Here is a 27,123-nt window from a genome sequence, read left to right as displayed (position 1 = left end):
AGCCTGGAGTTGACTAGGACCTCTTAAGGCTTTAGGCATATAGGGCTTTTACAAGATTGAGGCATGAGAACAAACAGGATTTTCCGAGTGGTTTGGATACAGAGTCATGTAATTGTTTCCAAAGCAATTTTAACTGATAAAGTTCAAATCTTCAAAGCCCTTGTCTTTGAGATCCACATCTTCTAATTGCATAAATACCTGAAGTCCTTTGGCTCCTGGGTATTTGATGCTGAACCTGTGCAGAGCCCTTGCCATTCACAGCAGAGCTAAGCAGCAGGATATATTCTTCACTGGGAATGAAGAGGAGGAGAGACAAAGTAAAGGGATAATCTTCTGCAGTAGGAATCTGTCTTAATGAAGCTTTTCCACTTTGCATAAAAGTTTGGTTAGAAAGAAAACCTATTGCTCCTGGCCATGCTTATGCTTGACTGCTAAGCAGTAGTTAAAGTCTTATCTTTATCTTCCATTTTTGGCTTGTATAAGAATTAGTTATGTAAAAATAATTAGCATTGGTCTTGCATACTGGGTTTTCTCTTTTAATCGACTGCTTGTAATACAGCCTCTGTTCTTTCTTTCTGTGTGTTTGTTCCTTCTTACTGGTCCTGATGCAAGCTTCAGTAAGAGCTTGGTCTTTGCTTGTTTGTGCTGGCAAATTAATTTTCACAGGTATCTTTAACTTTCCAGCATTCTTTTTTAAGCCATGTCATTAAAAACTTGGTACACTGTAGGCACTAAAAGCCTTCCTTTACAGTAGTATAATTTGTTTTTGTAACAACACCCCACTAAACTGAGAAGCAATAAAGTATGCTGAAAGTAAAATTCGAGTCTCACAAAAGCAGGAAGTAAGTAGAGCATAAGAAGTATCCGGTTTGTGTTTTACAGCAGATGTTAAAGGAGACCAGAACTTTTGCGCAAACAATGTTTGAAGTGTACATGTACAAGTATTATTTTACTACTTTGTCTTTGCTGCCATCAGGCTTTACCATGCTCCGAGCCTTTAGGCACACAAATGGTAGGTGTGCAGCCCACCATGCCAAGTGTTGGCATCATCATAAGTCTGTGCTGGCAGTCCGGAGGGAAGATGTTAATGCATGGGAAAGAAGAGCACCGCTAGCCCCAAGACACATTAAGGAATTGACACAGATGGGGTACAAGGTCTTGGTGCAGCCCTCAAACCGGAGAGCGTTCCATGAAAAGGTAAGGTCCCATTTTGAGATAGATAAGCAAAACCGTAGTTCAGTTATTAACCCTAGCGCAGGAAAAATCATATTCAAAGGATATATATGAAAAACCATGTTATTAATTTTGTTGTTAAATGAAAAGTCGTTGTGCCCTACTGGTGGGTTTTTGGAGTTGTTTTTGTAGTTGTCTTGCCCTTTCATATGTCTCTGAAGAAATTCTAGGTGTTCTTAGAATATGAACTTGGGAATTCATTTAACATTGGTGGTTTTGTCTGCAGTTTGTATGGAGGCAACACCCTCAAAATCAAGCATATTAAAGAAAAAAAAAGAGGAGAGATGAATCTGGCAAATTCTGTTCCTGCTTCAGTCCCATTCCTCAAGTAGAATGAGGAGAGAGGCTTTTTTTTTTTCTTTAATGCTGTGGGCTTCAGGACTGAGTGCTTTTACAGTTCCTGTAGCAGCAGTAATACTCTGCTGTAAGGTATCTGAGCCAACAGATAAAAGCTGAAACATAAGTAGGGAATTAGCGATCGTTTGCACCTATCACCTTTTTAATTAAGGCACAGTGCTGGTTTTCACCAAAGCATAGATCACATTAGGCACACAACTGTGGTATTGAAAACTGGAATTTTAGTATGTTTTTGAGATAACGGAAAACGAAAATAAATTTTTATTTGGAAAAGCATTCTTTTAGAAGTTGCTCTTCAGCTTGGACTTAGTCTTGTACAATTTTATAAAATCACATATCATCAGTCTCTAATTTTTCAGATTTCTCTAAACTTATTTCCAGTATTTCAAGACATTTCAAGACATTATTGGAATAATCTAAGGTACTTCAAATGTAGTAAAATATCCTTTTTGTAGTCCATGAATTTCAGATGAAGGATTCTACTAACCCGTAGTTGTGTTTTGGCCCTGTGTAATAGGATAGTAGCATGGAAATTCAGTTTGATATTTGATGCTCCTTTTGATAAAGAAGTTTATGAACCTATCACATGTGGTAATTGTTCCTGCTTTGTAGAATTATCTATTTGTCCTGTCTTCTAGTTGCTTATGTGCTGAGGTCTGAATATGAAAAAAAACCTCACAAAAATTTCCTTTGATTTTTGTCTTTCATAGGATTACGTCAAAGCAGGTGGCATTATTCAAGAAGATATTTCCGAGGCTTCTCTAATAATAGGTGTGAAGAGACCTCCAGAGGACAAATTAATCCCTAAAAAGAACTATGCCTTCTTCTCTCACACTATTAAAGCCCAAGAGGCAAACATGCCCCTTTTGGATGAGATTCTAAGACAGGTAAATTGTGTCATAGCAAAGATAATTGGCTGTTCTCACAGGGCAGAAACTGAGCTGAATGCTGAAGTGTGATTGAAGGCTTGCTGCCGTGTGTGGTTACTTTCACCGTGCATATTTGTAGATAGCTAAAGGGGACTGTTTTCAGTGTCCTTTCCTGGAGCTGGGTACTTCTTGCTCAGAGCATCTCATGCTTGCAGTGCTACTCTGGTTATGTGTATAAGGCAGGTGAGTCGTGAGCATGGTATGCTCGAGAGAGGTCCATGCTGTGTAGACATAAAGGCTTGCTGGAAAGTTATTAAGCTAGAGTGTGTATTGGTCGTTAGGACAGAGTCAGCCAGTTCACTCAGAAATAAGCAGCCTCTTGGCAGAGGTTGTGAATGGGTCTGCAGCAGTTGGAGTGGTCTGTTGGGGAGCCCTGTGCCAAGAGTGCACAAGCAGCATAGAGACTTTTCAAAGCAGGAATTCAATGCAACCTTTAGACTGTTATTTTTATACTTAAATATTGTTATGAATTATTTGCCTTTCTCATATATGCCCATCAGCCTCTATCATGAAGGATGACGAAGGCAGATGAAAAGGTAGTTCCTAGGAGAGCAACGTGCCACTGACTGCATTCACTGAAAATTTTAATACTCAGTTTGCTATGTATTTTCAGGAAATTCGACTGTTTGACTATGAAAAAATGGTTGATCATAAAGGAATGCGAGTTGTGGCCTTTGGAAAGTGGGCTGGTGTAGCAGGTATAGTGCATAAAGTAAAGGCAGGCTTGCAACAAGTAACTTCGCATAATACTTTTGGTCATCTGTGTTTTCTGAAAGTTGAGGCTTGGAATGCATTAACTGCATTTTTAACTCTTGCTTTTAAGAGCTTTTTTCCGTTCTGTTTTGTGCTCCCTGATTTTGAAGAGACGACATGTCAAATAGTCCTGTGGATTCCTGGCAAGTCTACTACTTTATGTTGTCTTGAAGATCCATTAGTCTATTCAACTAACCTGAGGAAGACAAATATCAAGAGATCAACTGAATAGGCTTTTGAAAGAAATGGCTGCTGTCAGTCCTGCGAGTTTGAACATCTATTTGTCACTCCGTTGTCCATTTACACTGATTTTCATGAGACGTGGTTCTCATTCCTTTCTGCTGAACTTCAACTCTGTTTCTTCAGGAGACTTCTCTTTATTACCTCCTTCTTTGGAATCTGGTGATGTGGATACATCTCATGAAAGGATATCCGAGTACTAAATAGCACTGAAATGCATAATGTGAGCCAAGAGCAGGTTTAAGGTCATGGCCTGCCACTGAATTTCTCCTTCCCTGGTTTTTATATAGATTCTTTAGAAGTAAAGTATCAATATTAAAACACAGGCAAAATGGTCCAGGATTATTTTAGGCAGTCTCTGCAGTTTCTAATTGTGCATGTTCACAGTTAACAGTGATAGTCTGATTTTTCTTTTTCTTTTTTTTATTTTTTAACAAAAGGAATGATCAACATTCTGCATGGATTGGGATTAAGATTTTTAGCCCTGGGACATCACACTCCCTTCATGGTAAGAGTATATGTGTTTTTCTTTAGCAAAATGACATTTGGGCATCTGCTAATTATCTGCATTTGAATTTGGAAAATATCTTGATGGTTCTGTGCCTTTGTTTTCAGCACATTGGGATGGCACATAACTACAGGAATAGCAGTCAGGCTGTGCAGGCAGTACGGGATGCTGGGTATGAAATTTCACTGGGATTGATGCCAAAGTCAATTGGGCCCTTAACGTTTGTGTTTACAGGCACTGGCAATGTTTCTAAGGTAAGAATTCTGTCTTCAAGATGAAATACTCTATTATTTTTAATAGAACATCTTGGCATGTGATACACATCTGGTTAAATGGGTTGATGGGTTTATTTTGATTACTTGGACTATAGGTTTTCCTTTGCCATTAAGAATTTTTAACTACCTTAAACTAATGTCTTTAAGATGAGTTCATGCCTGACAAGGCTGACCACAGTAACTTCTTGCCATGAAAAATGGATTAAGTCTTACTGCTCCTCTTTCCTTTCTGACCTGCATGATTTTTGTCTCCTTCTCTTCCCTCTGTTGGCTCTGGGCTCACAAGGTACATTTAATCATCCCATTAAAGTATGGGGGGGAAAATTATTTTTTCTAATACTTAGTGAGTTCTTGTATCTGTTTTTGAAGCATTGACTTGGCTTACAAGTGCTGGATTTTAGAGCTATTTTCTACAGCATAGGTAAAGGGCTTACTCCTGTTTTTGGCAACAAAGATCAGTTAACTAGGCTCCAGCTGTAATGTGAACTCACTGCCTGTATAAATGTGTGCTTTCTAGACAAAGGGACGATGTGTCTGTAAGGCTTGTGTTCTATAATCACAGTACATCGAGAAAGTCATCTTGGAGTTTATTGTGTTTAGAACAGCCTGGATGGTGAGGAGTGGCTTCAGAGGTCTTCCCTAAAGAGAAACTGCTCCTCAGAGTGGCAGCAAAACTATCTGTTGTGGCTGAGCTGAGAGCTCCCTGCTCTCCTGTTAAAAATGTAAACTGGGCATTGGATTGTGAGTCAGACAGAGCAGTAGTGGGAAGTGGTGTAAATTCTTTGTACAGAGAGCCCAGGCAGCTTTGTTTTGGGTAAGCAGGGATACGTGTGAAAGATTTTGTATATCTCTGAAAATACTTTCTAGCAAGACTGTCAGGTTGTGTGTGGCAGTTTTATATTTGTTTTCACACACCAAATGGGCACTGTTACACTCCCTTTACATTTCTCTGTTCATTCTGAATCCTGCTTCATGGTTTACAGGGTGCTCAAGAAATGTTCAATGCCCTCCCATGTGAGTTTGTGGAACCACATGAGTTAAAGGAAGTTTCCAGATCTGGAGGTATGCTGTGACAATAAACTGATTGAAAGCACTGAAACCCTTTTTGTACAAGTATAACAGCTATTTTTTAAAAAATATTTTGTTTTTTAACCTCAGACCTCAGAAAAGTCTATGGGACAGTGTTAAGTCGACACCATCATCTTGTAAGGAAGCATGATGGACTATATGACCCATCAGACTACGATAAACGTCCAGAACTTTACACTTCTCGCTTTAACACTGATGTGAGTATCACTTCTATTCTTTTACGAAGGGTTTTTCACTGAGTGTTGGTAGTTACAACACCTTTGCATATCCACTGACTGAAAGAGCATTTGAAGCACTAGACCAGGTGTGTTCAGCTTCTTAAAGTACTAGAAGAGAACATCAGGCATCTGTAACTTTCTTTGCAGGTTGCACCCTACACAACTTGTTTAATTAATGGCATATACTGGGAACAAAATACTCCTCGCTTGTTAAGTCGACAGGATGCTCAAAACCTGCTGGTGCCAGTTAGATCTGCTGCTGGTTCAACAGAGGGCTGTCCTCAGTTACCACACAAGTAAGACACCTCAGTTCACTCATAACAGTCGGGATCAGCGTGATTAAATCATAATGTTGGGCAACTTCACCACAGTATCTACCAAAAGGTTCTGTTTCCTCCAAAAGGTGTTGTTCCTCTTGCATGTCCCAATGCAAGAACAATGCCCCATTGGTTCTGCCTTTGTTCTTCTGTGCTTTGCAGTCTTGTTTTCACAGTTTGGAGTTTTTGAAAACACTGCAGTACAAATGATTGATAGGTACTGCCTGTCTTTCTGCAAAGGTAGTTCTGCCACAGATCCTTGTGCAGAATCGTATAGAGTGTGATATCTGGGAAATGTACCTACTGCACCATTATTGCTAGAAGTTTCTATGCCTGAGCAGAGTTTGTTGGTTAAGTTCCTCTACCTTGTCATTTGGCTTGTGCAAGTTCAATACAAGTTCAGCACCTCTGATTTGTGCTGCAGGTAGTGGAAATGCTTCACAGCCGTGAGTAGCTTTAAGGATGGAACGTGGGGTGCGCATCCAGGGTTAGTCTTCTTTCAGCATGGGTGGGAGCAACCCTTTCCCTAATAGCCCTTTGTAATAGTTCTCTGGGAGACTGGCCTGGGGATGGATTTGAGGAGGGTGTGGCAATGTATCCTAGTGAGGAAGAAAGTCTTTGTCTCTTCCCTGCCACTCTTATCGCTTTTCTTCCTCTCACATGACAAATAAACAATTTCAGTGTTAACCTTGAGTGGAGCCAGAGATTGTGAGTTAGACTAATGAATGATTTACCTGTGCGAGCTATCTGTGAACTGGAAGGAAGCAACCACTTCTTTAGGTTTCCCGTCATGATGATGAAGCTATTCTAGTGCAGGACTGCCCAGTGACAGCCTGGGGAAACTAGTAAAATCTCTGCACAGAATGAGTTCTGTTCTAACTCAAACCAGGACAATGGATAATGAATGGAAGGTGTTGGCAGCACATGGAGCACAGAGCAATAGAAGTGATAGATGAATGGATTCTCCTGGTCTTTGAGAAGTTACATTGATAGATGGATCCTGTCAATGTGAATGGAAACCTTATAACTACAGTAGGACCAGATTCTAAGATGGATGAAACTACAAGTCTGATGGATCTTCTCACATTTTTTTAAGTTTCCTGTTCACTTGTGATCTTTTATATCTATGTTTCTTATACGGATAATGCTCTATTCCTTTGTCTTTTTTGTTTAATCACTTTAGACTTTTGGCAATATGTGACATTTCAGCAGATACTGGAGGATCTATAGAATTTATGACAGAATGCACAACAATTGACAGTCCATTTTGTATGTATGATGCTGACCAGCATATTATTCATGACAGGTGGGAGATACTTTAATATTTCCTGCTTTCCTCTGAAATTCAAACAGTGAAACATTATATTGAAAAATCATGTGTTTAAAACACTTCTGAAAGGGGTGCCTTTCATGTACCAAGGGGAAGTAGTTTAGGATGGCTGTGTTCTCTCTTTCAGTGTTGAAGGCTCTGGGATTCTGATGTGTTCCATCGATAATCTGCCAGCACAGCTTCCTATAGAAGCAACTGAGTACTTTGGCGATATGCTTTTCCCGTATATTGAAGAGATGGTAAGGTCTTAGGTGTCCAACAAGAAGGTAAAAGATTTGGACTTTGGTCTGTTTGTTGCTTTTCTGGTCTCCCGTATACATTCAAAAGGAATCTGCTGTAGAACATAACTGACTTTGTACTTGGAAAAAAAAGAGAAAAATCTTTCTAAGTCTTGAGGCAATACTTTGAAAAAGCAACATGTGAACGAGACATCTGTGACCTATATGTCTTAGGGATTTGTCAAGAACACTCTTGTAGGCAGGAAACAGGCCTTGGCAGGTAGTTCATTGCTCCTGGACCCTGCAGAAGATGTCTAAATCTGATTTTCTCAACAATCTCTCACAATCAGACTGCTGTTTGAATTTCTGTATTTTCATACAAGTCAAATAACATTGAACAGGGCCAGGATTTCAGATCTACAGGATATTGATATTGTTGCATGCATTTAATGTGGCTTAAAACTTTGAAGTTTTCTCTGAAATAAATTACGGGAAATCAAATGACCTGAGTTGAAATAACTTATCTCCATAGCTGTTATCAGACGGCTCAGAACCTCTTGAAAGCCAGAATTACTCACCTGTTGTTCGAAATGTAAGTTCTGCAATTTGGCACTCTGCTTGTCTTCCTCTGCTTTAAAACATACAAAAAATCCTCAAAAATTGTTTCATGTATTTCTAGGCAGTGATTGCATCCAATGGCTCACTGACAGCTAAGTATCAATATATCCAGAAATTGAGGGAGAGCAGGTAACGTATAGCTTCTTAAAGTTTGTTTGGTTCAGGATTTTTCTAAAAAATCTTGTCTGCGTTCTACGTCCTCTTTTGCTTTTATTTACTCCTATGCTTTGGTGGAACACGGCTATATTGCACTGTGCCTAAATGTCTTCTGTGTTGATCTTTCTTTATTTGTGTACATTGCCTAAATCACTAACATATGTTAGTAACTTGTATTGAAGTTGAGAAAGTTGCAATTTTTCTCTTTCTTATGTTATGAAGACTGTTTTAGCAGAGGCAGAAACAGCCCCATGCCAGTGCTATTCTGTTAATCCTTGCCCTTTTAAAGTGGATGTAACATACAGTCCTTTGAAAGGAATGGCTGGAGGGAAAAGGCTCTCTGATACACCTTGGATCTAGTTTCCTCTAGTATGGCTAAAATGCTGTGCTTTATAGCATTGTTCTGTGACTGGATGTATTCAGGAGCCTCTGTGAGACACTCAGACTTTTCATTATATTCCTGTAGCTACAGCGTTAGCTATGACCTCGTCAAAATGCTAAGTAGTTTCACACCAGTGGTAATATGAAAGAAGTAGCATTGAGTGGATTAAGCTAACAAAAATACAAATAACTTGGCTATCCCTTCCCTTCCCCTTGCTCCCCACTATTAACAAACACCTATAGTTTACATATGAAAAATGTGAACTTGGCAATAAATGATCATGGTCAGTGCCGGCTGCACTGAAATTGGTCTGACCACGAGCACTACAAGCACGATGTGTTGACTTTTGCTTGCCAAACTTCCCCGATTTCCTTTGGCAACTTTGGGAGTTCTGGTGCATGATGAACTTGTGCGTTTTCCACCCAGACTAACATGCCGTTTGCCTCTCAAAGACTTCAGCTCACAGTGATTTTTGTTGTCTGCTGTTTGGTAAACCACCTCAAGAGGCTGTCTCGGTAACAAATTTTCTTATTCCTCAAACAGGATGACAATGGTGTGTTTTTCACTTTCTCCATGATTGTTTGCATGGTCTTGTGTGAACTACTCTGAGAATCTAGAGACTTCTACCCACAAAAACCCTCTTGGGAATGATGGTTGATATTTCTGCAGACCTGTGTGTTGCATGTGATGTTCAGTTGTTCGTTGGTGTTATTCAGCTAGATGTCAGGAAGGCAAGACTAGCTAGCAATACCCTCCTTTACTTTGAACGCTTTGGAGATAATGCAAATGCAAGCAGGGATTTTACTGCTTAAGATGTGATGGTTTAGCTAGATATAGGCTCCTGTTTAGAGCCTGTAGGAATTGTGTGGTTTGTGTTGTTACTGTAACAAAGTTTTATGCTGTGTCTAGTTTAGTTTCTGAGGGCTCCATTTAGACTAATTGCTTATACCCTTTGAAAGCCTGTGAACATTTCAGACAGGATAGCCAGACTGTATGAGCTGAACTGTCTTGGGTGCCATTATAGAATGCAGAAGCTCCATCTTTTCACCTTTACTTGCTTTATATCTGTTACTACTTGCTCATCCACAGCTGCAATGGCATAGGGATGTGTGCCTCTAAGTATTACTGTTATTTGTTCATAGTTTAACTGAAATATTTAAACTTGTATGTAGAGAAGAGGCATAATCTGAGGCATAATTTTCTGGGACTGTGTAGATTCTGTTCACACTCTTGAGGGATCATTTGGCAACTCATGTTTGTTCTTGTTCTAAAGCAGACGTGCTATGTTTGATCCAAGTGTGATGTCCTTCTAGATGCTGGAAAAGTTTTTAATAAATATGGTGAGAAGTTTGATTGCAAAATCCAGCTTGCTTTCATATAGCAAGTGTCCCCTTCATCAACACTGTTGCTCCAAGCTGCTGCCTGCCACTGCTGCTCACTATAAGCAAAAGTTGGAGAGGAATTCTTTCTCTTCCCTTGCCTATGAGGGTGTAGCTGTGGAAGAAGATGTTCTATTAGAATTGATAGGAGAAGTATCTGTGGGTTTGTTATATGAAAGGATATGATGGGTTTAGGAGGCTTTCTCTGAATGGATTAAATAATGATTTAACTTTTTTAAAAAAATCAAATCTGTAAAGCTTGTATGAAGGTCAAAATGTACAGTAATCTGTAGTAATAATTTAGATTTATTAGAGAGGTGGCACATTAGTACCTGCTATTCACATTTAATGAATTGAAAAGAATGATTTAAAAAAAAAATTTTAATTAAGCCTGAAAGTAGAGGAAGGGAGAACGTCTGGAATTGTGGAGAGTAATTCAAGCTTTACAATTACTCAGACACAGTTAGTAGGCTGGAGTGTACTTCAGACGGATGATGTAGGTGTATTTGGTGTTGATTTAACTCTCTTCACTCAGGGTAGTCTTTCAGCGCTATTGTTTGAGGCCTCGTTCCCCCACGCGTACTTGGGTACTTCATGCCATGCTTGAGATCACGCAATACTGCTCTTGTTATGCTCGTCGGTATTGCACTGGCAGGCTGCAACACCGTCCATCATTATTATAGCCATTTCTGAACTGAAAAAACAACCAAAAATTGACTTATGAATTGCATGTGAAGCCCCAGAAAGGTCTGAACAAAACATCATTTAGTAGACGTATGGTTAATTCTCTTCTAAGGACAATAGCTTTAAGCAAAGAAGATATGAGCTTGTCAGCTAGAGGTCACGATTCTTCCTGTGGCGTAATCCACGGTGCAGTATATGCCTGTGTAAACTCTTAGTAGATAAAGCGGAATTCGAGGAACTTGCCCTTATGAAGTTTCCTGTAAGTTTGTAACTATGAAGGTCCTTCCTGTTTATTGAAATTTGGTTTCAGGATATGTGATAAGAAAAGTGAAACCTCAATCTCTGTTAATTAGGTTAAACAAAAGCACAATGAATAGCTTCCTTTTCTTGAACAATAAAAAGTGCTTTAAGAACATCTTATTTGCTAAATAATTTTTATCTGCATTTTTATGGTACTTTAGACAAATAGTTTTACAATCCTAATTTTACAACTGAATGCACAGACACCTTTAAAAGGAAAAATAATTATAAATAACCAAAATGTGTTTTCCTATTTATGAGAGCATATTTAAACAACTGTTGAACTACGTTCTTCTGGTTGGCAAAAAAAAAAACAACCCAAAATCTGATGTGAATATGCTTTATGTTGCAAGTCAACAGGAGAGCTACTTCTTAAATTTATTTACATAAGTAGTAGAAGCTTGGTTGAAACGTTCTGTGATGGTTTTCAAATCTGAGTTCTTGTGTGAAAACAGGATTTCTTAATTGGGCATTAGCTTTTATTTGACTTTTATTGACTGTCATGTTCCTATGATGTACTAATATGAACCTAGTATAACTTACCTAAAATACGCTTTCACCAGCATGATTTGTGTACTTCAGCAGTTACCTGTGGTGTAGAGGGAGCAAGGCAGAGCCTGGAATCCCTTTCAGACAGCTTAAAATGACATAGCATGGTGGTCCTCACGTGATCAGGTTACTGTAATTTGCCGTTGGGAGAAACATAGTGACAACTGAAGAAAAATTTGTTGAACAGCCAGTGGCAGGTAGAGAAACAGTGGAGATATTGATGGATTTGGTCATGTTTATATTAAAGAAACTAGAAGTTCTACAGCAGAAGAATGGAGGCAGCACTTAGACAGTCTTGGGTTAGATAGCCAGGAACTTGACTCCTGGTCTGAATAGAGCTCTTGGTTTATAGAGTTACTCAAACATATTTATTCTGTTAGCTTTAGCAGTTTACGGTTTCCTCCTTCTGTGTGGATTTTAATTGTGCCTATAACACCTCCTAGGGAGCACGCTCAGTTGCTGAAGATGGGTAATAAGAAGAGAGTTTTAGTGCTTGGATCTGGATATGTTTCTGGCCCTGTACTTGAATATCTCACCAGAGATTCCAACATTGACATCACAGTTGGTATGTAAGACTTTGCTTGTTTTTAATTTAAAAATTATGTCTTATTTAAACCTGCTAGCATGGCAGAACTTTACTCATAAGTACTAAATGGGTTTGGCTCTGAGAACAGATAAAGAAAATCCATGTTATTATGCACAGCAGAAAAGGATTTTATAGCTTTCTGAGCATTTTGAGTTTATATAATCGATTTGAAGATGATATAGCTACATTTAAAGTTACTGTTTACATGTGTAATCTATAGGTAAATTAGAAATATTTTTCCTTCTAACCTGCTTTGGGCTTTGGATTAGTTTTGTAGGTAATCAGTCAGTTTCGAGGGTGCTTGGCTGTGTTTTCAGCTTCATGCATGTCACGAAAGTACCAGCAAGACTGAGAACAGTTATAAATTAAAAAGCACAGGTTTATTGTAATCAGATATTAGGCACTCGTTTCCCCTGACAGGTTCAGGGGTGTCGGTTCAGAGATTTTCACTGCACGATCACTTATACAAATCGAGAGGCTTACACTAAGGAAAAGTAGATTTCACACAGCACACCAGCCCAAATTGAAATCCGAATACCTCCGCCTTAGTAATACCAAAGAGATTTGCTTACCGAAAACCGGGGTAAAACTTCACTCGATTCCAGGGGAAGATTATCCACAAAGGCACACCCTCCACTATCTAATAGGAGAATCTCTCGCTTAATAATACACTCGGCCAACGTCCAGGCTCGAGGGGAGAGATCTCTCTGCCTAGCTCGCTGCTCCGAGGAGAGCCAGGGAAAGAAAACTCTGAATGCCTCTCCGGCGAGACCCCCTTTATACCCCGATCGAGTGTTATTGTAGTCATTTTCAGGATGCGGCTTCAATGAAACTCAGACTCCTGGGCGCCCATATCCCCGGCAGGGCAAGGCCCATTCTTCTGTGCAAGCTCAGTGCACGAGGTTTTCAGCTGCTTATCACGGGCTACTGCAAACTCTGTCCTTTGTATAGGCTCAATACAGGTGGGCAGGGGGAGGTTTGTACTGTCACAACGCAACAACAAGATGTTTCTATAGACATTTGTATGAATGAAGCTTCTGCTGTTGTTGTAACTAGTATGGTGGTGGTAAACCTTCAGACCCTGACCTTCCCATCAGCCCCACACACCTGCTCATTTATTCATCTTGTTTGGTTTTATCTCTAGCATATTTCAGGCTGGGCATCTCAGAAACACTTTTCTATACTCTTCCTGATGACTTTACCCTGATTCTGTGACTTCAGATTTAAGATCTCATCTGTATTGCCTGAAAGAGACTCTGCTGGGAGGTCGTTTCCTTTAAAACTTAGTGCTGTATTTCTGTTGATTTGTTGTTGTTATTTTTGTTGCTTTGGTTTGTTTTTTCCCTTCATGCTACTTTTGTACTTGGATGCTTTTGTTCCTCTTTGCAGTGATAACCACAGTACTTTTAATCCCTGGGAAAAGATTTACTAGGAAGAAGAGAATTCTGAGGAAGCTGCTCCCTTGTTACTAGCATTGCCTGATGCAGAGAACAGGGAAGGATCACAGCACTGTGCGGTGTCCATTTCCTCATCAGTATGGAGGATAGATCTAGTCCCAGCAATACAGTAGCAGTTAGGGAAACCTGGTTGAAAATCTGTTTTGCCAAGCACTGAGCAAACATAGCAGGTGCCTCTTACCTGGGTAGCTTAAAAACATGCAGTTTCTACAGCACACATGGGAAAAACTTCAGAAGGAAAGAGACACAAAAATGTTACTTGTCTGATATTTGACAGCAGGCAGGTAGGTGAACGCATAAAATGCACATCACAGTGCAGATTTGTTTCCCTACTGTTAGGCTACACCACTTTAAAAGAAAATTATGAAAATCTTAATTGGGAAACCTTCATGTAATCAATATTTTTGGGTTTGAATGTGTAGGTGATTTTGCCTAGCTCTTTTCTCTTGGCACAAGTTGATTAGTGGAGTACTGAGAATCACCTTCTGACAGTGTTTATTTCCCATTGATTATGGAAGGGTCATAAAGAAACAAGGCCCTAAGTTAGAGGCACAGATGCTTTTAATTCTCTGTGAGCCTGTGTCCCACCTGCTGCCTTCATTGCCCTCTCCTTTCTCCTGACTGTCCCATTGCCAATTCCCACTGCCGTCCTTATGCTGGCAGTGTGCTGACCCGGGTGGGAAACCAATTCACTTTTAGTCAGATGTGGCAAGTACTGGTTGCTTTAAGCTGGATCTCTTTTTCAGTTCTGCTTCCCTTACAATGGTAAGTGCTGATGGTAGTAGGAGCAAGATAATAGGAAGGAACCAGTGGAGGCAGGTGGAGACTGGATGTCTCCCTTTTAGTGCTACTATTAGCACGTACAGGATTGGTATGACTAAGCCATAGGTAAATATTGAAACTAGTCAGGTTAAATTTGGGCCTTTTGTCATATTTGGCCTAAGCAAAAGCTTAATGTTTTTATCTTTGTTATGTTAAAAATAGAGAACGATGTGAATTGTTTTTGTTTTAAACTGTTAGGCTGTTCTTGGCTATAAAGAGGAATTCTGTTAAAATGTATTGAAACAGTTTTGAAAGATTTCTGTTTTAACCAGATTTATTTATAAATGTGTGGCTAGATAGAGTCAGAGATGGGGTAAGCTTTACTGGGCATGTGTTTTAGTTGTGTTGGACCTGTGTGTTCATCAAACCCCTAAAACTAGTTAAGGTTTTCCAGTCTCACTTAAACCAAGCACAGCCTGAAAAAGAAAAACAAATTTTCCTCTTTGGACTTTTCTCCTCCTGGGCTTCTAGTCAGCCTCTTGCTTTTCAGCAAAGTAGTTTGTGCTTTTGTGGAAATAACTACAACCATCTAAAACTGACTGAATACTTCATCTCTGCATTTATTTGGCCAGGTTAGATAAGTGACCATTTTTAAAACCAGGTGAAAATATGTACCGCATAGTGACCTAGAGAACTTCAGGCCTCAAGATAAACTGTTGCACTAATTGAGAGTGGGTTTTTTTTTTTGGGTTTTTTTTTTTTCGGCAGGATGATCCTAATCCAAAAGCCAGCTTACTTTTAAAACGCATTGGGCATACAACTCTTCTGTTGCAATCTTCCCTTGAGGGTCAGTGCAATGCATTAAATTGGGAATTCATTAAATTGGGAAGCACCAGACAGGCTTTTTCTGTATTTCCACATGAAAGTCAAAGCAAGAACAAAACTTCTGCCTGTTTCAATGCTATTTAATTATTCTCTTTCACATGAGGTTTAAATCTGCAAAGATTTGCAAGGATCTGCAAAGTCTGGGCATAGTAGAGCTGTTGTTACATTTTCGTGCTGATCATCTTTATGTTGTTTTCCCCAGACCTTGCATGGCAGGATTTTTGTTCTAGTTTAGATGAGCCACTTTCTCCTGTGTCAGTAGAAGTGTTTACTATAGCTGTGGCCGCTTTCTTGCTATTTTTCTCTAAAACTTTTCTCAAGCCTGAACGTACACATCCAAGCGCCCCTCTTGTGTGACTGCTATTTGCATTCCTTATCTTCAAACACTTTCTTTAATTGATCTGTTTCTAGATCCAAGATATCAGAATCACAGAATCATTTTGGTTGGAAGAGACCTTTAGGATCTTTGAGTCCAGCCGTTCACCCTGCACTGCCAGGGTCCCTAAACCATATCCCTCAGCTCCACATTCACATGTTTTTTAAACATTTCCAGAGATGGGGATTCTACCACCTCCCCAGGCAGCTTGTTCCAATGCTCTCTGTGAAGAAATTATTCCTAATATCCAACCTAATCTCCCCTGGCGCAGCTTAAGGCCATTTCCCCTCATCCTATCATTTGTTACGTGGGAGAAGAGACTGACACCCACCTTGCTACAACCTCCTTTCAGGTAGTTGTAGGGAATGATAAGGTCTCCCCTGAGTCTCCTCCAGGCTAAACAACCCCAGTTCCCTCAGCCACTCCTCACAGAACTTGCTCTTCACCAGCTTCGTTGTCCTTCTCTGGATGTGCTCCAGCATCTCAGTGTTCTTCTTGAAGCGAGGGGCCCAAAACTGGACGCGGTATTTGAGGTGTGACCTCATCAGTGCCGAGTACAGGGGACCATCACTTCCCTCCCCCTGCTGGTCACACTATTTCTGATACAAGCCAGGATGCTGTTGGCCGCTTTAGCCACCTGGGCACACTGCTGGCTTGTATTCAGCCAGCTGTCGACCAGCACCCGGCAGTGTGTTTCTAAGGATTCCAGAATAAGCTGTTTTTCTCCTTCTGTCAGTGGTTTGGTCACTTGTTCTTTGAAAAGTTTGTAATGTCTTTTTCAGTGCATTTTGACACTTAGCAAAGGGTGGCAGGTGTTCATTTGAGGTATCAGATTGAACCTCCAGTATGTATGTTTTTTAAAACCTAGAATATACCTTGCCCCAGGTTTTAATGAGGGGTCAGAGATGAAGACATGGGAGTATGCTTTTTGGGGTGGATCATAACCCTGCATATCTTGTAATAAAAGCAATGGGGTTTTGTAACTAGTTAATGACACTTTTGAGACACATTTCTGCATAGAGGTGCATTCATTCAGCTGACTTTTTTTCTCTCTCTCTGAAGAACACTTAGGTGTGAATGCGTGCTTCTTTCTCTTTAGTTTATCTGTTTTCCTATCACGTGGGTACTCAGTTACCTGGCAAGTGCAGACGGTCCTGCTGTAGAAAACCATGCTGGGAGGACATGTGCACATGATGCAAGAGAGCCCACGGGTTCTGGTCTGCCCCACTGCACAAAGATATGTTTAACAGTCCTTTATCTCATGTTCTAGACCTTCTTCATAGAGTGGAAAAGAAGGGAGATGGCTTCCAATTTTGTATAAATAATTTGGGTTGACGTAGTCTGCTGATAGGAAAACTGCAGTTACAACTTTTAATTATTTTAAGTAATGTTTCTAATTGGTTAAAAGTCTGTTCTCATTACACAATTTAGCAGTGAGTGGCTTCTTATTTCTGAGAGTAAGTATTCTTTGCAGATTCTTGTTCTTGAGTTATAGCTGCTATGGTTTGGCATTGGCAGTTGATACTAAAACTGACTACTTGAGGGAAGAAAGGTGCTTTATGCCTGAGTTGTCTTGAACAGTTAGGGCAGGAAAACATCCGTGCAACTGTTTTTCTTTGGGAAGAAGGAGGTGTGTGTAAAGCACAATATATACATGGCTTTGGATTTACCTTCATTTTTAGGTAAAAGTTGATTTGTTTTGTGTTTAATACAGCATCTGTCATGAAGGAACAGCTTGAACAACTGACAAAAAAATACAACAACGTTACTGCAGTTCATATGGATGTCATTAAGCACGAAGATAAGTTGTCCTCTTTGGTGACGAAACACAACCTCGTAATCAGGTCAGAATTCTGTGTAAAACATGGTAGGCTTCACCCTAAGTCATGCTGCTTCTTCCTCCTAGTTCACTGACCTGAATCAACATGGTAATTTTTCTTTAACATCCAAGAACCAGGGTCATATTTGTGTATGTAAATAGTTACAACTGGCCACTGCCTTCTCACTTAGCAGGGCATCAGGACTTTCAAAGGGCTTTGACTGCAGCATCGCTTTAGACGTGTTCGCCAATTAAATGGACAGCCTTTTTAGCGTGAGAGGGCGGTTGTGTCCCCCAGCATATGTGTTCCTGGGGATGAAATTTGCACGTTCGCAAGAGGAGGCAAAATTCTGACATCTTGGTCATTTCTCCTGAATATTCCATTAAGAAACATCTCTTTTCAGGTATTGAAACAGGGGAGGAAATGACTTTATAGTCCTTGCCATTTTGCCCCTTTTGCCACGCATGTCAGGAGTGTTGTTTCCTTTCCATGTCGAGCATGCTTTTCTCAAAGTACTTCAACTAGGTCATTGTAACGTAAGCTTTCTCGAGGATGGTTTTAGAGTTTTGTGTCTTCTAAACCTCCAGCATGCCTGTTTAGAAGGTGGCCTTGAAAACAGGTCAGTGGTTTGTTTTTCACAAAGGGAAGTGTGACAAAAGATGCTGGCTAAAGAATGACAATGACTCCCCTATTGTACTGTGCCCTGTTCTGAGTGCATACAACAGTGCTCCTCTGATAAGGTGGCATTTCACTTATGTAAGCGTGAAATTGCTCAGGGCAAGGCAGGTATGAGTGTTGCATTTACTTGAGCTCTTTTGTAGGCGATCAAAAACCATTTGTGTCTTCCCAGTGACAGCGTAAGTAACCATTTGGATATTGATGTTGCATAACTCTCCTTCATTTGTAGTTTGCTGCCGTATTCAGCACATCCTTTGGTTGCTAAGAAATGTATTGACAACAAAGTGAACTTGGTAACAGCCAGCTACTTAACACCAGCTATGAAAGAGCTCCAGGAGAGGTAGGTATGAGAGGAGTCTCTCTGGTGGCAGTCACCAGAGAGTAGTCTCTCTGGTGTCACTTCCTCCTTTAAGTGCAGTATTTTGCAGTGCATTACACAATAATACTTACTGTGAATCACTGTTTCCTGCATTTTTTTCTCCTTCCCTTTCTATGACAGAGGACTAAGTACCTTTCCCCAAAGCTGCATGTGGAGGCTGTGGCAGAGCAGAGAAATGAGCACATACCCCGGTCTGGTCAGACTAGTGCTCTGAACACTGGAACATAATTTTCTGCATGCCCCATCTTATTCCATGTTAATGTGCCCTCCCCTCAAACCTATTAGGATCTTTGAGCTGGGCTGATATTCAAGCTGAATAGCTGGGCTGCCCTGTTCTAGCAGTGACAGCAAGCTCACTTGTCATTCTTCCCATTCCCAAAATAAAAACTCATTCTTGGCTTATTGTACCTACAGTAATATCCTCCTTCATGCCACCTTCTTTTGGACAGGCCCATTGTATTAGTCTCAGTGTTTCTTGTGATGTTTCTGTTGTCCTGTTCTATATGACTGGAAGTTGTTTTGGTCATGGAGCTTCATCTAGATGCTCCCCTCAGTCATGGTACTGGAAATTCTGAAGTGAATTCAAGTGAGTGAGATGAAAATTGTACATGTTGTGGCTCTGCAAAACAGAAAGTTAGGTAGCTAGAGAACCAGTGTTGCAGACAATGAGAGAGACTTTAGGGGCTTCTCCTCTGCTTCTTGCTGTCATGCTCTCTAAAAAAAAAAACAAAAACAGAAAGAGATACTTATTTGTCAAAACACAAGTGATTTTGAAAATAAAATAAATCACCTCAGTTCGTGGTGATAAGTGAGCTGCTCTGGGAGTGTAGGCAACTATTAAAAAAAGAAACACCAAATGCTTGTAATTTGGGAAAGAAGCCTTTCAACCTCTTGCTCCTGCAGGAGCTGTTTAGGGCAATTATGACTAGCTCTGTGCTGTCCTCTGCGTTACTGCGTTCCTGTGTTGTACCGCTGTCCAGGAGAATATGGGATGTGGGGTAGCTGGTAGGAATTTCTTTTTCCACCAGCCCCTAGATGTTGCAGCAAAGTAAGAGAAACCAGGGCTACAATGATTCTTAGACAGTTGTCAGTGTCTGATCAGGTTTTAACACCTGCTTCTGTTTTTTTCCACAAGCTGCAGACAGAGCCCAGAATTTACCATGCTTGGGGAAGTGCACTGGGCCTTTGTTGGACAAATGTCCTGAAAAAAAGGCTGGTAATAGTCAATGTTCTGAAAACTCTGCATTTCTGTTATTTTTAGTGTGGAAGCTGCTGGTATTACAGTTATCAGTGAAATGGGTTTGGATCCTGGTCTTGACCATATGTTGGCGAAGGAATGTATTGACAAGGCAAAAGAAGTTGGTGCTACGGTAAGGTTGATAGTGCGTAGTTCTGCCAAGATTTTATTAGTAAAGTTGTTCCTTTAACACCAGCCAGTTTTGGGGCATGTGACTGATGTGTAACGGACTCTGGACACCTTATTTTTTCTCATGCTTGAAATTTGGTGCTGACTAATGCAACTGGTAAGACCATCAACTAAGGCAGCTTTGCTCCAGTGTATGTTTTGGTTTCCTCTCCTTTGTGGACAGTGCCTGCAGTGTGACAGCTTGACACTGTCATTTCACTATTGGTCAGTGAAATTCTTTTGGTTTCCCCTGTCCACTGTAGATCTAATTTGGCCCATTTGGGAAGTAACATCAACAGAAGGTTTAAAAACTAATGGGGATCCTGCATGGCAGCTCTGTTCTGTTTGCGTCCTGTTCTATCTTCTCTTCATTGTTTCTGTCCTGTGGATAAATGTGACAGGTTGTATCCTACACTTCTTTCTGCGGTGGCCTGCCAGCTCCAGAGCACTCTGACAATCCTCTGAGATACAAGTTCAGCTGGAGCCCCCAAGGAGTGTTGCTGAATACGGTTCAATCTGCTACGTATTTAAAAAATGGAGAGGTGAAGTACTCCTAACATTTCAATTTAAAGCTGGATAAAGAGGGTGATGTTGGGGTAGGGGGGATATTGGCATTTGTAAGATGCTGTGTTTACTTTCAAGCCAGTGACAGTCAGTTGCCTAAGTAAGTTGCATACATCACTTAATCCTACGTTTGGAGCGTGGCAGGGCCTAGCTGTTGCCAGCTTAATTCTTTCTTGTTATATGGAAACTGATTGCAAAGAAGGAATGTGTTCCTAAAGCATTAAAGCACTGCATTGAGGTTGGTGTTCTGGGTTCAGCTTCCACCTCTGTTGCTTGTTGCTTTTGCCACTTAATTGCCCTGTCTTTGCTGCTGCAAAACAAAGGTAGGTGTGCAGCCTTCTGCTTGCTTTTCTGTCTAGTCATGTTTGTAAACCAAACAGCTTCATTCTGTACTTACACAGTGTATAGCAGAACTCTTGATTTTTCTTTTGGTGCAATCTGTAATACCAATAATGCACTGAGTGGGTTTTGTGAAAGTTTGCAGTGCTTTGTGATGTGTTTTTCTATAAGCTCTGTTTTGCTGTTGTGCAGGAGTCGTTAGACTTAGCAAATGTCACCGCATCTGTTTTATGGAAAGATCGTAACTGATTTGTGCAAAGCTATTGCAAGCCATTATGATGTTTTTGCTTCCCAGTCCTATCTGATCACTCCCACTTACTCAGAGTAGTAACCGTGCAGGGACTCTTCAAATGTCAAGGAGACTGCCTTGTATAACCACGGTAAAGTTTAGCTAATTACCTAAACTTTTTGATCTGCAAAACTGAGGAATCTTTTGAGATGTTTTGTCATGACACTTGTGGTGCTCTAGTGCTCTTTATTGCAGTAAGAAAGGAGAAATTCAGCGATTGTACATTGGATCATTATTTAAAAAGCAACAACACATTGTTATGAGTTTCAGATGAAAGGCTTTCTGGGAGAATGTGAAAATGTTTCTTATTTAATTCTGACCTGGTTCACCCATTTCTAGGAAAAATTAGGTCATGCATATGAATGATTCATTATGAGAGCACTATGTGAGCTTGTCAGTAAATTGTGCAATTTTTCCTCCTTGCCACTAAATCCTCTGCTGCCTTTGACTCTTGTTCAGGATTCTTCCACGGTATCTTGTCTGACAAACAGAGTAAGATCTTTTGGCATTGCTGCAGATTTCATTGCTTTAGTCCTTCTAGAAGGAAACCTTGCCCCTTTGCTCAGAAGTCACAAAATGAGTTTGTATTGATGCTGCATAGCAGATCTGTGCATCAGCTGCTTAAAGGAAGCAGAGTTCAGAGCTCTGATTGGGACTGATAATAGAACTGGTCAATCTTATTTTGTTTTCCTTCAGTGATGCATTCTCTCTGAGCTTTTTAGCTGCAAGTAAAGATACACATCGGCAGCAATTTTATACCAGTTTGATATTACCTGATTTATTTTAATTGTTAAAAAAAAAAAAAGAAACAAACCCCCACCTTGTCTTTGCATTGGAGTTCTCCTCCACCATAAACGAAGAGAATAAAACTTGACCAAAAAGCAGTGAGCCTGTGGGCAGAATGTCCCTTCACACCAGAGTAGTTTGGGGAGGTCCTCCAAAATCACACGAGTGTAAGTGAAGTGGGAACCTGCCACCTTAATATAAACGCAGCAGGAGTTAACAATGTGTGTTGGAAGGATGTGGCTTGATTTAGTCCTTTGATCAGTAATGGCTGACACAGCACGTGCTCCTCCATCGCAGCGTATGCTTAAATGGCTCGTGCACCTGCTTTATGTAGATTTGGCCTTTGTTTGCACCAGAAACGCTAAGCATATTGTTCCTATTTTGAGCATGCCTCATCTTTTCTGTTGTAAAATAAATCAAATAACAGTGCGCCTAAGTAATACGGCTGTTCTTTCACAAAATTTAGATTATCAATATTCCAGCTGGAGGAGCATTACTTGACTCTGTTGCTCCGATGGATTTTTTCCCAGGATTAAATCTCGAAGGTTTTCCTAACAGAGACAGTACAAAATACGCTGAGCCATATGGTATTCAAACAGCTCACACTTTGTTGAGGGGCACCTTAAGGTACAAAGTAAGTTGTTGTTATTTTTATTAACTATTGTTTTCCTCAAGAGATGAATGTTGTCATTTCAAGAAAGCCGTGTATTTAGAAGTCAACGTTTTATAGCTATGTACTTGCTATTTATGAGCTCTCCACTATCTTAATCAAGAGATAACTGAAAGCACCTCAGCACCTCTCTTTTTTTTTTTTTTTAATGTAGCTTTATTTGGTTTATTTAGCAGGTGTTTGTTGCCAAACAGAAAAATAGTTTGACTTGGTTTAGGCAGCTGGTCAGTTAGCTTGCATAGTCTGGACCTGTGATTCTGGTTTTTCTCTGGCTCTATATATGGTGTCAGATCAATAGAAGATACAAAAAAAATCTGTCAGGATTTTTTTATTATCTTGTTGGTCAGTATACTTTAAGAAGAAATAAACCTAAAACCGTGCTGAAGGTTTGAAAGAAGCTTTTATGTATGTTGCGATACATCTATTGAGTTAGGGTGTATGTCAAGGCTTAAGTTATTGTTGTTTTGTACATGGCTTGAGGAATGTGTGTGTTCTTTCCCTCTTAATTCCTCTGTTGCAACACAACAGGATTTTTTTCTTTATTTCTTTGAGGGAGGCTTGCTTAGCAAAAGAAGATGGAAGGCCAGTGTGGGGGAATAAAGGTTACAAATTGCAATAGCTCTCTATTTGTCAGTCTAGATATGACCTCTTGTTCAGAAGCTGAAAATATGTGGAAGTCATATATCTTGTCATTAATATGATAGTATCTACTCTTCCATTTGTTTCCTAGTAAAATTTTCTTCTTCTGTGTATATGTTAGTACAAGGAAAGTAAAAATGTCAGGGTGACCTGAGGAGTGTGCTCCAGGAATGATGTTTCTGGGGTTAGGGATGTTTTTCTAACCCCCAAAGCAGGCTCTTCACTTTGGGTTGGGTGATGTTGGTAGGGCTGCATGGAATGGCTTGCCATATCCTCTACCTGCGTGCGACCTATGTGCCAGGTCACAGTGCTGAGCAGGGCAGAAGTTAATGTTGGCCCTTTGCACATCCTGCTCTGTTGCAGAGCAGAAAGCAGTCTGTTCAGTGTGGAGGCTGGCATCTCCTCAGAGTGTCATTTATAGATTGAGTTCAGAGAGCTAATGGATGGTTTAAAAAGAGGTGTCGCAGAAGGATCTCACTGCAGGGCCAGCTGAGCTGATAACCTAGAGCTGGTGGAGATGGCGCCTAATTATAATTAGCCCTCCTTCAGGGTGCTTTATTTCCACTATCCTGCTTGTGTAGAGTGTTTTAGTCACTTGCGTGTAAGTGTTTCCAGGTATCCAGCGGCTGTGTGGGAGTTGTAACAGGATACAAACAAAAATGAGCAGAAACCAGTTGAGACTTCTTTTCTCATGCAGCCTGTTGCAGCCTTTGCAGTTCCTTTAAATACCATTCCACTGCTCTCCTGGTTTTGTCTCTGATATTCCTGAAGGAAAGATACGAACACACAGGCTTCTTATCTCTAAAATCAGTTTATCTGATGTCCATACAATCTCCCTGGTGTAAAACTGGGGTGAGCCGATTTCAGTGTTCGGCTCTGTGTATTCAGTAGTTTGTTTGTGGGCCACCTGTGTTCTATCACACTCCCATGTCCTGCAGTTTGAACTAGTGCTGGCCAGCTTAGCTCTTTGATCTCACGAAGCAATGCTACTTGCCGTGAAAGTATCGATGGCAGAATAATAAGTCATCATTAAAGAGGGTATTGAACAAGTAGGGGGAGGGGTGGAGAGGGGATGAGGAAGATACTGCTCTGTAGCAGGAACCCCACTGCATTGTGTTACTGTCCTACCATAGGAACAATGCTTAACATGACCGTGATTCTGTCCACCACTGCATCCAAACCAAGGAGAAACATTCACCTCAGTTTCAAGCGGTCATTATTTTTAACCATGTTATTCTTTTGTTCCAGGGATACTCTAAAACTATGGGAGGCTTTGTAAAACTAGGATTAATAAACCCAGATCCTTATCCTCTGCTCAGCTCAACCACACCACCTCTAACCTGGGTAAGTTATTCTGATTACTCTGCATTCTTTCCTCTGTTTTATAAATGTTTTTCCTATTGCTAAGCTTGGGTGTGCTTAGCAATGGGAATCTTGTATTGCATCCTGGTCTTCTCTGCTTTTTGTTCCTGGAAATTAGGAAAATGTTCTTCAGCAGAAAAGTAATACAGTACTGGAACAGGTTCCCCAGAAAGAGTCTGGAGTCTCTGACATTGGAGGCTTTCAGGACTCAGCTAGACAAAGCCACAGCTGAGTTGAATGCTGGTGGTACTCTAGCTTCAAGTAGAGAGTTGGGCTAGATGACCCTCAGAGCTCTTGTACAATGTTTTTATGAGTTGTCTTAAATTTTCTGCTAATCAACCTAGTGGGTTCTCGAAACCATGACTGAAAAGGAATGGGAGCAGATGTCAGGCCTTCAGGAGCTTTTTTTTTCTTTTATTTTAATACAGAAAGAGCTCATGTGCAAACTGATTGGAATTAAGCCGCCTGCTGAGTACCATGTTCTTAAAGAAGCTGTGTTTAACAAGCTGGAAAAGGACAAAAGTCAGCTGGAGGCAGTGGAATGGTAAAAAGTGGAATTTTGCAATTCTACCCATTTTGGCCCATGTTGAGACGGTTTAACTAGTATGCTGAACAAGCTGGAAGTTACAGAGCTGAGACTAAGCTGTTAATAGGCAATGATAGAAGCCTGTCTCACTTCTTCTGCCAGGCTAGGTTTACTGGGAGACGAACCAGTTCCAGCGGCAGATTCCATTGTGGGGGCTCTTGCAAAGCACATGGAAAAGAAGCTGCCCTTTGGTATGTGAGAAATTCTTTTTCAAGGCTTTGAGTGGAACAAATCAATAGTTCTTATCAGCCTTAATTGGATTAGTTTGTTCGCCTTCATTAATAAACCTTCACGTTGGGTTTTTTTAATGTCCTGTGATGTTGTCTACACTCTCAGTTTATCCTTTTCTTTCCCTGTTACATTTTAAATTTCATCTTCTTATTCTGTCCTCCTTAATCTTAAGTCCTCCTGCAATCTTAAGTCTCTTCCCTGACACACTTGCTGTGTATGTATAGTGCCTTGCCCACCAGGAACCTCATCTTGATATGACTGAAATACAAGTAATGAATAGTTTGTGTGCTTTCCTCTTAGGCACTGGAGAGAGAGATATGATTGTAATGAGAAATGAAATAAGTCTCAGGCATCCTTCTGGTCATTTGGAAGACAAATTTATTGATCTGGTTGTCTATGGTGATAACAAAGGGTATTCTGCGATGGCTAAAACAGTAGGATATCCCACGGCTATTGCTGCTAAGATGGTTCTAGATGGTAAGTGCTGTTGAGACTTCAGTAACAGTATTTCAACCCTCTATTTTCCTGCCTGTAGGATGCAGACATATAGTGTTTCTGAAGTGTATATATGTACATTTTTTTTAATTTATCAAGCTTTTTCTGTCTTCTTTATTGGAATTTTTAATCTGCATGTTTGGATGTTTCAGTGACAGCTCTTAATTTATTACTTGATCTACAGAGATTTTTAGTCACTTAAATGTTTTCCTGGTGTGGAGGAGACCTTCAGCATGCAAAATTACAATTGGTTGTGCCACAGTGAAGTGGGCTAACGTATACCTGTGCTGAACAAACTAGAGGCTTCCACTATTCCTTTCTGGATTGATGAAGTTTGAGGCCTGGGGCATATTACCTGATCATGTTGTGTGTATACAAACAGGCAGACTCTACCTAGTCATTACTGCGTTTAAGGAAGCAGTGTGATTTCCCATTGCTTAGAACTTCATTCTTCTCCTGGCTAACTGAAATCAGCAAAAACTGTTGCTTTTTGTTGTTGTGGTAATTTAAAAAAACCCACAACCCAAACTTTTGAAGTCTAGATGCTTTTTGCCCAGCTGCAGTTTCACAGCTCTAGGAATTAAATTCAAGCTGTGTCTGCTACTGTGTGTTTCAGATGTTTGTCCTTGTTCTTTGATACAGTACTGACACTGCGTGAGAATGTAGTGCCAGGGTTGATAAATCTGCATATATAGATGTAAAAATATAAAAATGAAAAATTTATGTAACTGCAAATTGCATTTGTGGTTGGTTGACCTTGGCTGGCTGCCAGACACTCTTCCTCCTCAACTGCACAGGGGAAGAAAACAGAATGAAAAAGCTTATGAGGTGAGATAAAAATAGGGAGATCAGGGAAATTTCTGCTCTGGTGCCTGGATCACCTCCTTCCCTCATCCTTCTCTGACATCGGTGTCATGGGGCTGTTTGGCACACTTTTTTTCTCATTCCTCAGTGCTATGCAGTGTTTTGCTCATTCTGAGCTTCGTTTTCGCAGAGGCGCCGACGTCTTGGCTGAGGGGCTCAGCTGTGCCCTGCGCTGGGTTGGTGAGCAGCCCCGGCCTTTCCTCACGGAAGGCGCCCGGCAGCTCTCCTGTTACCAAAGCCTTGCCGAGTAAAGCCAGCAGAGCTCTCAACACTTTTTCCCCCTACCTTTATTTCAGGTGAAATAGATGCCAAAGGCATGGTTATACCGTTGACAAAGAACGTTTATGGACCAATACTTGAGCGTGTTCGGGCAGAAGGCATTGTGTACAGTACTCGCAGCGTTATCAAACACTAA

The 27,123-nt window shown here is 40.5% G+C and overlaps 1 protein-coding gene across 1 annotated transcript; it reads left to right on the top strand.

The window, feature by feature from the left end:
- Positions 1 to 984: 984 nt before the first annotated feature.
- Positions 985 to 27,123, top strand: AASS (aminoadipate-semialdehyde synthase). The gene is made up of 23 exons (XM_010139930.1): positions 985 to 1,197; positions 2,301 to 2,477; positions 3,133 to 3,217; positions 3,953 to 4,020; positions 4,128 to 4,274; positions 5,279 to 5,357; positions 5,454 to 5,581; positions 5,750 to 5,898; positions 7,103 to 7,225; positions 7,377 to 7,488; positions 8,000 to 8,059; positions 8,147 to 8,214; positions 11,979 to 12,100; positions 17,316 to 17,445; positions 18,329 to 18,439; positions 19,740 to 19,848; positions 20,285 to 20,425; positions 22,328 to 22,495; positions 24,419 to 24,514; positions 24,961 to 25,076; positions 25,221 to 25,309; positions 25,650 to 25,826; positions 27,005 to 27,123. The coding sequence occupies exons 1-23, from the start codon at positions 985 to 987 to the stop codon at positions 27,121 to 27,123; spliced, it is 2,787 nt and encodes a 928-aa protein (XP_010138232.1).

This window comes from Buceros rhinoceros, unplaced genomic scaffold (assembly GCF_000710305.1).
Source record: "Buceros rhinoceros silvestris isolate BGI_N320 unplaced genomic scaffold, ASM71030v1 scaffold19387, whole genome shotgun sequence".
NCBI lineage: Eukaryota > Metazoa > Chordata > Aves > Bucerotiformes > Bucerotidae > Buceros > Buceros rhinoceros.
This window is presented reverse-complemented; position numbering and strand designations above follow the sequence as displayed.